At 40.9% G+C, this 12,460-nt stretch overlaps 1 protein-coding gene across 8 annotated transcripts in view; it reads right to left on the bottom strand.

Annotated features, from left to right (window-relative positions):
• Positions 1–267: 267 nt before the first annotated feature.
• SHANK2 (SH3 and multiple ankyrin repeat domains 2) overlaps positions 268–12,460 on the bottom strand; it is a 365,112-nt gene continuing 352,919 nt past the window's right edge. For all 8 annotated transcript variants that reach the window (XM_030038580.2, XM_030038579.2, XM_030038578.2 and 5 more), the window contains one exon: positions 268–4,469. In XM_030038580.2, coding sequence (XP_029894440.1) covers positions 3,896–4,469 — 574 coding nt within the window. In that variant the 3' untranslated portion in view covers positions 268–3,895. The remainder of the gene's footprint in view (positions 4,470–12,460) is intronic.

The raw sequence follows: 12,460 nt of genomic DNA on the forward strand, positions 1-12,460 counted from the left end.
CTGAAAATTTTTACTTTTCAAATTCCAAACATGAATCTGAAATTCAGTAAATGAACTAACGTTCGGCATAAAGAATGCTTTAACCAAAAAGAAGAAATAAAAAGGAAATGTTTTTCCCAACAATAAATCAATTATTTTGCCTTAATTCTATCTACATTGTGTTAAAGCATTTTATGCGCTTTCAATAATATCAGATTGCAAGTTTTTTGGCAACTTTTTTAATAAAAATTCAGACAGTGTTCTCTGTTTGCAATCAGAACCACAACCTTAGTGCAATATTATATTTATTTCTTACAGTAATTTTGGTTGCCATACAAGAGTATTAAGGATTGGGGAAAAGTGCAAGTTACAGGAGCTTGATTTTTTAATCAGTCGAAATAAGAGGAATTAAAGCACAAAAATTACAGCAACATAGATAACGTGAACACAAGTTGTTACACAAACTATAGCGAGAAACATATTAATATCTAGAAAAGAAAAGAAAAAATGTAATGGAAAAATTATCAATATTTGTGGCTCATACACATAATCATCGCCAGATCAACTGGGTAATGCTTTTTAAGAACTGAGGAAAAAAAATCACTATTTTTATTAACTTAAGTACCACAAATAATTAACTTTTGTGATATGTAAATTCTGTAAATCAACAGTCACATCTAGTCATTTTATAATATATGAATTAAACTTAAAATGTTCTCAGACACCTAGGGAAAGGAGTCTGTGCAGTTATACACAATTTACATCTTGTAAGATTTTGGTATTGTATACACAAATATTACAGAAACTAGGCATGTAAATGCAATTTATTTAAATTACAGTATATAAACAAAAGTTGATCCTAAAACCCAGAATATCATAACGTATTTCATAGACCTCTAACAACTTGTTTTTCACTATCATAGTAGCATGAAATAAATGGGTCTTCTCTCCTCCCCCCAACATTTCCAGACTGACGAAAATACTCGGAGGCAACGTCGTATCTGTTACTATTGCTTTCTGTAGCAAAATCATCACAGAGCTAGAGACCAATTCATCTTGGCAGAGGTGTATTTTATTGGTGAAAGTAGGTCCTCTCAGGTCTCCTTACCTTTACTTTGTAAGACACAATGTAAAAAATAAACTATTTCATTAGCTCTTTAACGTGTTAAACCTCTTTTCTACTAATTGTATTGTACCTAGTCTTTCAGTACCTGAAAAGATACACGAGCAAGAAACACACCTGTGTAAGAAAGGGATTACCGTCAACTGGAATTTACCGCGTATGTCAGCACTTGTTCAACGGAAATTCAACAGGAAGGTTGTGATTAAAAAGCAGCTTAAAAGTCAACTTCTACGTTTTCTTTTACTACCGTGTTTTCTAATGTATGTTCTGGCACATGTTATAGAGGTAATATCAGCTGTACCCAAAGAAACAAAAAAAAGAGCATGGCATTAGTGGTTTATTTACTGAATTCTGTCATATCACCAAATGGAAGACAATGATGGCTAAATTACCATTTTTACACTTCTTAAAGTATTTGATGGCCTCAAGTTGCCTGTATCGACTAGCTGAATGAAACTGCCATTTTCTACAACGCCTACGGAAAAATTCAGTACTCTTGAAAGTAAAATGCCTTAGTATTTGAGTTTTATTACAAGGTTACTTGGAACTTTCAAATACAAATATAGCGTAGTAACAGATGTTAAGTCAAAAGATTTGTTGTTCCGTAAAGGGGGCAGGAGGCTAAATAAGTTGTTTTTTATGAGTATCCAATGCGTTGGTAACTATAACCACTTTTGAAGAAGTATTCATCCTCCTTTGTAGAAGTTCTAGCAAAGATAGAAAATATAACACAGCTCTGCTGGTTCAGATGCATCCAAATGAGGTTGATTTTTAAAAAGGTCAAGACTTCATAATTATTCCACAGAAATAGTAGTAAACCACAAAAGTTTTTTTTTTTTTTTTTTTTGTATTTTAACTTTCTAGCACTGAAGTGGCACAAAGGCTGCCCAGTAGACCAGCCACTTATTTTCTTAAAATATTGTGCTTATAAACTATCTGTACAACTATTTAAACTTGCAGTAAAGAAAGATATTTAAAATGCTAAACTTTATGTACTCATACTAGGGCTGTTGCAGACCTAATTAGACACTTGTTTGTGAGCAAAAATAATCACAATAAAAAAATTAGAGATAGGCTGGACCATGTCAAGGACCATATCAAGGAAAGAAAGTTCAGGTACCTTGCAAAATGTAAGAGAACCTGAAAGTATGGTAGGTAGGCAGTCTAGCCATCCACACACAATTTACCCACCTCGAACATCTTGAAGAGTATGTTAATAAAGACCTACAAAACTCACAGATATTAAGAGGTGTTAATTACAAGGGGAGTTCAAACATGCAGAGAGAGACTTGTTAACTTTAAAAAAAAAAAAAAAAAAAAGAAAGAAAAAAAAAAAAGTCAGCTTGACCAAATCTCTGTGTTTCTCCCCCGCTGACTGAAGTCTCCCGGGAAGCCCTCGAGCTCCGGTAGCCCAGCGCCCCGTCCCCGCTCGGCCACAGCCGCCTGGTTTCTCGTAGGGTGCACGCACCTCTCCTGCGACCCCACTAACAGCCGGGCAAAGAAATCGCTGGAGGCCGACGGGCAGCGTCCAGCTCCCCCTGACGTGCTCAGTCTGCTCTCCTTGTCCAGAAGCCAAGACCTGTTAACAGCGATAAAAATGAGAAACTGGATACCTACCCAATTCTCCCGGCCCTGGGAACGCACGCGTTCCGAGACACTGCGTACCTCCTTCCGTCTTGGCATTGCCTTTTTACCTTTTTCGCCTTTTTAACAAGCTGAAACATTGCCATTTCTGCTAACAGGCTGAAATCCCTCTCTCTCTTAAAATACTGGCAACCTTCCCACTGACTTCAATGGGAACATTCATCTATCTTTTTCTTCTTTCTTGGCCTGATGTTCAAAATAGCTAAGCACTTACCACTCACTGAATTAAAGAGCACCTCTGAGGGTTCAGTGTATTTGAGTATCTGACTGTGAAGTCCAAAAGACGCGTCTGTACATAACCCCAAATTTTTACTGGCTTGTAGAGTTCATATTGCGACTTAGCAGTAGTTTAGCTGGTTGAAAACTGGGGGTCTCAGGTTCAAACTAGCTTCATTTTGTTGTACCTCTAAGTGTGCATTCCTCCTCAGTTTTTATGCAACGTCTGCATCGTCTTACAGGTCAAGTCAATGGAGCATGTATTGAACTTGTTCTGCCACCTTGGAAGAGTGCTAAGTGTAACTGCAGAAATAAAGAAATACCAGGTAAAACAGAGCAAGGTTACCTTTGAACTAATTCCAGCAGAACAACCAGCTTCACTGCCAACAAATCAGAGAGCTAAACTAATAAAAACCAGTAATATGAACTTCTGCACCTGTCTTTTAATACTGTGCCTTTGCTACTAATAAAAATGGGTTTGAATGGTAATGAAGCAATCTGTCCTCTTAAAAGGAGCTAAGGGTTGGGGAAGGAAGCCTGCTCGGAGACTGAATGTCAAGGAGAGAATGTAGTGCTTTTCAGTAAAAAAATGAAATGCCTGCCATTTTAAATTGAAAGAAAAGTGGTATGTAACGGTTCCAGCAGAAGGGCATTATCAAGAGATAGTGGTTTTGAAGTTAACAATTTTCTCTCTCTCTCTCTCGTATCTCCCCACGACTTTGAAATAAAATGGCCCCACTCACGTAACATAATTAGATTTATGTTTGGGCATGTAGCATACAGTCTGCATTACCTGAGTACCAGGAATTCAACTGTTTTCCCCCTCCCCCCCAATTTTGCTGGCACTCGCAGACAGACAAGGCATTTGGGGTATTTCAGTACCAGCCCATCTCTAGTTATCAACAGAAGTTTGTGAGGCAAAAATAGCTATTCTTATCTGTCCAGCAGCTGTTTCAAAGCTCTTTCTATGTTCATTCTGTGCCCAACTCTAGTCACTCCAAGGTCTATCAGATCTTCCTTTTGTAGATTTGGTAAATGAGTGCCATCTATTTCATTGTCCATAAATGTTTCTTTATGTTCACCTAAGTTTAGACTTTCCAACCAATCTGCCACATCTGGTTTAGTCCACAGGTGGACAGGCTTAGTTGTAAAAGGCTTATTTGAGATTGGCTGTTGTAATATTGAGGGAGAAGGAGACCTGCTGCGCCCTGTGGTCAAGCCAAATAAGTCCCCAGAAGGGGGCTGGCTGGGTAGGCTAAATACATCGGACAAAGTTGGAGAAGGAGATGAAGCTGAAGCAGAAGCAGTCAGAGGAGCAGGCATGATGTCTTTATTAATCTCTGTTGGTGAAACCACAGGGCTTGGAGCATGTCTTGCTCCTGAGGTCCTACTGTCATAGTCTGGGGACCTGCTCTGCAGTGTGATCGGCTGGCTGGTTCCAGGTCGGACAGTAAAAGTGATTGTTGTACTTCGTGTACCTGAGACAGTACTCATGACTTCCGTGCTCCTGAAATGGGAAACAGACATGGAAAGTTAGATACATCGGCCACCAGCGGAAAGGTTGGCCGTATCAACGCGCGGTAAATACAGTTTCGGAATGCTTGAACATTTTCTTTTTTTAGTAAGCAATACCAGGTTAAAAGTACTAAGAAGGTATCGTTAAATCTTTCCCGTAAAACAATCATCAATGGTAAGCCATAGTTAAAAACAAAACCTTTGCTTATCAGCAGTTCAGAAAAACACCTTCCAGAGCACATTCTTCCTTTTTAAGGCTACACCAAATTAACTCACGGTTAAATGAGAAACACTAAGTGGCATGAGCTCTTTGTGCTCCCCATGAAGTGCAATCAGGAGTTGAGCGTCCCTTCGTTGTACGGAGGGGTGGGAGCCTTCGTTTCAGTTTTACACACTGTTAGATAACACAGCTAATAACAGTAGTTATGGAAAGTATCGGAAGCATTGGATTTTGGATCTTTGGGCACCTACTCAGTGAATTTTACAGTATGTTTGTATTATAGGGTATGTTTGTATTTCCATTTGTTTACAGAACATGCTCCACAGGTTCGTCTTATTTCTGTTTCTGTTCATGTGGCCTTTTCATGCTTTAAAAATGAAAGACTCCTTCGAAGGTTCATAAAAGGACTTCTGTGTCCATTTCCTTCTAGCCAGAAATTATACTTTGGCAGTTTCAGTACAAAACCTAAGGAGACAAAATTCTTCTTACTGTGCATGCCCAGAGGTGATGTAGTTGCGATCAAGTCACTGGCACCTATCTCTCGCCTAAAGGAAATTTCAGATTCCAAACTAAGCAGGCATGAAACTTGCCGAGAGGCCAGCTCTGATGCCAAGGCTGACAGGGTGCGTGAAGGAGCAGACGAGTCTGCTTTTGTCTAGTGGCTATAGAACAGATTTAGAAGCAGAAGATCCAGGTTGAGGTCTGCTCGTATCACAAAATGCTTAACCCTACAGCCCTTACTTCTCATGAGAAAACTCTGCCAGTCAGCGTGCACACTTCAGGATCTTCCACTGAACCCTTGGGTGCCTTAAGATCCAGAGTTTTTCACTTTTAAAACACGATGCCAACTAGGTAAAAACCCTCATACAACTAATTTCAAGCACTTCCAGACCAAAGGAAGGATTTATTTATCCTCGAAGCGATGCCACGGACTCCCGAGGACAATCTGGAGGATGCCGTAGCTCGATTTCTAACCCAGACCCTGCCTGAAGCCCTCTGTATCTGAGTCCCAGATTGCCCCCAGGCCTGATCTGTCACGCCTGGGCAGAACTGAAGGTGACTTGGGTGCACGATGTCAGAAACAAATGCTTTCATCAATAATGCAGATTCACCACCGTGCAGAAAAGCTCTTAGGGAGCCAAAGAAAGAGTGTGGTTCTGGAGCCTCCATATTTAAAGTGCTGTTATGGAAGAAACTGCGGTCTCTTCCTAAGCCACCGCTTAAAGATTTTGTGTTAATTGCCACCAAAGGAAGTATCAAAAGTGATCCACACTGCAGGGGTGAAACCCCACATCTGTTCTCTCGGAGGTATGGCCCTCACCACTAGATCTGCTTTATAAATGAGAAGCCTCTCGTGCTCCTCTGCCCTGGGCAAGGATGACACCTTCGCTCTTCCCACGGAGACCTGCGGCTGCTGGGAAGGAGGAGGTAGCTTGTCGGGTTACGCTGTCTCCCTGGGTCTGCTTCCCGGCGCAAACTAATTGTCAATGCCCGCAGGAGGGGAGTGACTTGACTTTGGTCGCCCACATCCCGGGTAGAAGAGCGGTTAAAATTTTAAATAAAAAGATGGTGATACCAGCACTTCCTCATCATCTGACCTAACCCGCCCCCCCCGTGAAGTACTCATCCATTACCACAAAGAAGAAGTGCAGGCAGCTAACCTAAGGTGATGATAACGGGCTATTAATTACGGGCTATTATCCCTTTCTCTCTCGTGAGCCTTACTGCAGTCCCGGCAGTACTGAACTGGAGACCTTCTTCAGTGTTTCCTTGGTTTGCTGATGGCTGTCGTGAGCTCCGTTAGCTACATGCTCCCCGCATCACGTCTGGGGCTTTGGCGCATAATTAACAAACCTAAGACATCGGGTAACCTACAGCACCGCTACACCGAGATTCAGAGCACGCACGTATCACAGCGAGTCTCATTCAAATAAAGCTCCAACACCGTGTTATTAGAAAAGCACCAAGAATAACTTTTTGGAGAACGTACATGTTATTCACATGAGCAATCCCACTGATTTCCCACAAATTGTTCCATGTATTTCAATGGGAACAGGGGGATCTTTTTGAGAGTTGAAAGATTGGCACTTCACTTAAAACACAGTAGGAACAATACTTTTAGCACTTATGTCTTTGTAATTTAACAAAGAAAGGAAACACTTGGCAAGGTTTTGAGTGTTTCCTGTGATTTTTTTGGAGCTTAATGGCTCTCATTGTCTTCCAGGACTGGAGCTAAGCATTCTTCCAAATAAAAAGTCGATGGCAAGAAACTATTAAATTATACTAACCAAGGGGAGCAAGTTATTTCTACCTACTTTAACTTAGCGTTAGGAGTCTCACACACTTTAATAAGGCATGATATAATTTTAAATCAAAAAAAATCCTGCTTTGAAAAAGGTTGGGATAATGCCGTCCTGGTGATTGTGAGAAAAGCAGGATGAGTTTTGTATAAATGTGGAAACGTCCCCTTATGTCTTTACCTGCAGCTACCCTTTTAGTTAACTTTCCTGTCTTGCAAATACTAGAAATTATGGTTTTGTATTCACACCCATTGTGGCAATATCAAATGGATGATGAAAATCTCTCTTCTATTATGCTAGATGCTGAAAGATCATTTCTGTTACTTGACTGACAACTCCAGGCTCAGTGTACACCTTCTGCTTTGTAACTCACTTTTGCTGCTTCTTCTCTGTGTTGTTCCTTTCACAGACTCCCTGTCCATCCTTGTTCAGGAAATCATTGTCACTGTTCCTTTAAAGAAAGTATATTAAGCCACTAAAAGAAAAAAAGCCCAAAGTAAACTGTGTGCTTTTATTTTAAGTATTCCTTAGACTAGTGTTACCTAACTTTCTCAGACCCACGGGCAGTAATACTGGGTGAGCAAAGCAATACGGGCAACGTTGTACTTTGCTTTCTGTCAGCCTGGATCAAAGTAATGGCTTCGCATGGCTACGAGCAATATTAAAAAGATCTGTGGGCATCTTGCTTTTTTGAAGCCATAGGTTCAGGACTGCTGACTATTAACATGCATCTCTGGAACCACGATAAGAAACTTCTTTATTTTAGCTGATTAATCAGGTTTCAATACCAGCTCAGTTTATACCCACATCAGTATTCAAGTTGTTATAAATATTACCCCTTTTATCAGAAAGCTCAGAGCACTTTGTTAACGTTAACAGACTTAATCCTACAGCAACACACCTTCTTCGAGAAAGTTGTTAGTTCTGCTACACGCTTGGGAACACAGACTGTGAGTCAGTATGTGCTCCCCCTGCCGCAGCAGCAGTCCTTTTCGGGGTGAGTTTTAACCCCAGCAACTGGAGGTCACTGCTGCCTCCAAAATTATTCAGGAACCTGCAAGACGGAGTTTGTGCTTGGTTCCCAGCTGCTGTGCTTCAGCCGGCTCTGCTATCAGCTCCGCAGCCTTCCCGGCACGGACACAGCCCTCGTGAAGGTCATGCCACTCTGCTGAAACCCACAGTTGCACTTCCAGGCTTTCAGTTTGAAGGCTTTAATTCCAAGATTCACTTTTTCCCTTTCTTTTCACCTTCTTTCACCTGCCACATCAACTCCAGCATGTTACAGAGACTGCTGTACTGTAATTGTAATCCAAGGAAAAAACCACGCATATTTGTGCAACTCCTATGCATCCTAAATTATAATTTATGAGTTCTCCAATCCAATCTGTGATGCAGACACAGCCTCGAAACCATCAGCTGTCTTGCATTTTACGGTTGATTGGTATCCTGGTCAATAAGGAGCCAGCGCATTCCAGCTGGAGAGCAGGCATGGTTTTGTTGCACTGTGGGTTTTCCAGATTTTTAATAAGAACAATTTCTTATGCCTTATTTGATCATCTGTTATACTAAACATATTAAATCCATATTAAACCTGCCTAAACCCAAATTTCATTTTTGAAAAGGTGAAAAGTCTGATAATTATCTTAAATAAAATTTGCTCTATTAGAATCAGCATATGGTAGTAATTTATAAACATTTGCTGCTGTAAGACTGCACTGATTGTAATGCCCATTATGTTGCCTCATGTTAAAATCACAATATATAATTCCTATGTCACAATGATGCAGCCTCCAAGTATAAGAGCCATCAACACAGCTTATAGGCAAGAAATTCTTTCAAATTTTAAATTAGATTTGCAGGATTGAAATTTACTGTTAATATCAGAAGCAAATCAGTGAAAGATGGCATGCTGCAACAACTCTTAGGAGCCTCCCATGTAAAAAACCCAAAAAAAACATTATGCTCTCATGGGAACTGTTTTATCCCGTAACTTGCCAAAAGACTTGTTGTTTCTGACAAAGCTCTTCCATTGTATCAGTGAAAAAAAATCTTAACAACCAAGAGAACCAGTGAGTGAAATGAGTCCCTATACAGAGAAATTAACTTTTTACAGATTTCTGAGAACGTACAAACCCAAAACTCTGCCTTCGTCTCATAATATTTTTACTTTATTTTTTGGACCGTCAAAGGAGAATTGTATGGTAGGAAAGCAAGACAATAATTGTCTGTTTTGGGGGAAGATTAAGAACAAGGGCTGACGTGATGACTGGCAGGATATAGATCTTCTTATAATAGTGTTATTTTAGTGAGAAGAATTGAGAAATGGTGGTTGCAAGTAACACTGTTCAGCTGGAGTGAAGAATAATCATTAAGGTCTGCGGGAGTCTGTGCAAGAGCAACAGCTTCCATGCAAATGGTACAAATGTCTGGAAACAGGCGGTGAGGGAATGGTGCTGCCGAGGGGCAGAGGACCAGGAGACGGCCTCGGCCCGCTCTCCTTGGAGAGCTGCGGGGAAAAAGGTCAAGGGAAGCTGGAAGGAGAAAGGGGGAAATCCCACAGCTTCCAAGGACGAAAGACTCGACAGTGATGACCGAAGTAGATCTTGGTTATTTCGAGGGATAGTTTGTCTTTACTTTTAACCTCACACAGGTACGTAAAACGGCAGTAATCATCCCTCCCCACCCCTCCACCTCCAAAAAATCCAGCAGAATTTGGGCACATTTGCAAAATCATGCCCCTTATTTAGGTGCTCAGACATAAGTTCAGGAATCTAGTCTTACGTGCTCATGTTATCAAAACATTTGCTGAATACTTCTCTGATGAAAGTGGCTTGTATTTCAGCTTGAGGTGACGCCCTACTTCTGGTTTTAGAATGGCTACCATTTCTGGATTAGGATGATCTAATCCACATCGCGCTTTGTAACAAAGTCAGCACAAAATCACTAAAATGCAATAACAATGAGTGAGCATTAAAAAGAAGCAGAATGTACAACATAGAATACTCTATGCTTTATGGTCGTCACTTACTTCATGGCACTTCAGCATGACCCTCTTCTGACAACAGCAGTCATGACAGCAAATAAAAATGACAAAATGGAATGACTGAAACACTGCAAAAATTACTGACAAAGCAAGCAATCCTGTGAAATTGGCTGACAAACGGTTAACGAAATGAAATGAATCTAATGGGACAGCAGTAAACTGAACAGTAAACTGAAATTATCCCACAAGATACGTATTTCATCATCTGCAAAATCCAGACATCCTTTACAATAAACCAAATGTAGGCTCAGTCCCTATGCAGGACTTGCTATTAAGTTCAGTTCTGCCTTACCTGTTTGCGAAAAAATAGGAACTTTTCCAGATAGTCATTAAAAAAAAAATTCAGAGCTGGACAAAACCCCTGGCCATAGGCAGTTTCACTTTCAAAACTTGTTATGCCAACACAGTACAGGTTATTTTTCCTAGAGGACTCGATCCTGCATGGTTAAGCATCCTTCATAACTCCCACATTTATAATGAGCATTTCTCACTACCAGGAGTGACGCCCAACCTGCCCCAGAGGCCATGGGGACATTGTGCAAACACAGCCGGAGAAACGTAAGCGCCGTTTGAAATAGAAATTGTTTTCTCCCTACAGCAAAGCTATTGATCATTTTGGTATGGTGATGGTAGAGAGCAGCAGCAGGCGCTCTTCATTTTTCCTTATCGGTACCCTGGAGTCCTGGTGGAAGGATGCTGTTTTCACGGGGGGCTGTGTTTTTATTCCTTCGCAGCCACTGGGTCTATTCTACGTTAATCACACTGATATTATTCAGTCGATCTCGCAGGTTTGCACTTGATCGTTATGTTGCTAAGCGACTGCTGGGTTCACAGACAGAGCGAGCACTCCTCCCTTAACCGGATAAAACCCCCTCCGTTAGGCTTCTCCCCATTGCTTTTATCAGCTCCATATAAAACTCAGTAGCCTCTCAAGCGAATTTATAGCACCGCTATATTTATAGCATCACGGTCGATACTACCGTTACACGTCGCGTCCCCCTCGCCCCGCGCGCTGGCAGCACAGCGTCACCCGCCAAGCCGCGGGGCTCCCCCGGGCTGGGTTCTCCCATCTCTGTACCTGTGCATATCCAAATTCGGAAATGGGAATCGTGACCAGAGCTCATCGTCGGCGTTTTAGTTCTGGGTATCTGGGCCAAATGGAGCCCCGTATCTAAACACCCTCAACCTTTTCGTTAAGGAAGGATGGGCAAAAATGGAGGAAGTGACGGTCGGATGCTGTGGCCTGACTACGCGGATACACCAGATAAAAATCTCCATCGCTAGGACCGATCTCCAAAATTTCTTAAAGTAATTGATGGCCAAAATTAGGAGTGGGATCTGGAGCTCTGTTCCAGAACCTTCTAATCAAACCCTTTAATTACGCTTTTATTAGTACAAAGTAAGCGAGCACACCCTTTCGCTTCTTCCTCTTTTCCTTCCCCTACCAGTCTCCTTCTTCCTATCCCACGGCTGGTCACTGCCGCTGAGAAGCAGATGATTTCCAGCCAAACGTTTCCATGCTCTATTTAAAAATCTTGAAAATCGGTGTCTCCATAAGAACCACGGAAAACTATAAATACACCGTGTAAAATTATTGCTAAACCAATGTGCAGAGAAAAAAAGCTAGTCTAGGGTCGTTTTTTAATGTAATAATTGAGAGAGAAATGCTGCTCAATGCTGTAGAACAATCTCTTCCTAATCCTCATTTATCAAAAACATAGAAAGAAGATATTTTTATGGATTTCTGTAGCAAGCCATTACCCAACTAGCTACAATTTAATTCACCTCTATGCTACCGTAACGGAGCAATTGCCGTGAGTGAACTACAATTGTATGTCTATGGGCTGTGCAAAAGTAACTCCTAGTGATATTTAGGATTGCTGTCTGGGCTATAACTTCATGTATGTTCCAATGAGCAAATATGTATTTTTAATTTCATCAGGCTGCTAGTGCTGTGAACATAACCCAAGCGAGCCTGTGAACAATGTTCCTATTTATAACACTTCCCAATACTTCTCTTTGGCTGAAGGATATGAACAGGCGTACTCATTTTTTATCACTTTTCCTTTAGCAGAGCTAACGACTTGTTCTTTAATTTAGCAGAATTCCTGCTTTCTATGAGCTAAAATTCCTTGCTCCCGTTCTAATGCTACCTCACAGAAAAGGGCTACGAGCCCTACAACTGGTTGTCCTAGGCTTTTACACTATTAGAAAAAAAAATCAAGAAAATCTTAAGAATTTTAGCTTTAAAATTTAAATATTAGGCTTTAATACTTGGAATTTTGGCAAGATGGTATTCCTTGGTCATAATATTTGACAGCTTTGTAACAAATTGTGTCAGTCGTGCAATTGGGCTAGAAAGGCTGTAATTTATTTAACTTTTAAGAAGATAAGGCAGGAGTAAAAGCAGTAAAAAGAAT

This window comes from Aquila chrysaetos, chromosome 16 (genome assembly GCF_900496995.4).
Source record: "Aquila chrysaetos chrysaetos chromosome 16, bAquChr1.4, whole genome shotgun sequence".
NCBI lineage: Eukaryota > Metazoa > Chordata > Aves > Accipitriformes > Accipitridae > Aquila > Aquila chrysaetos.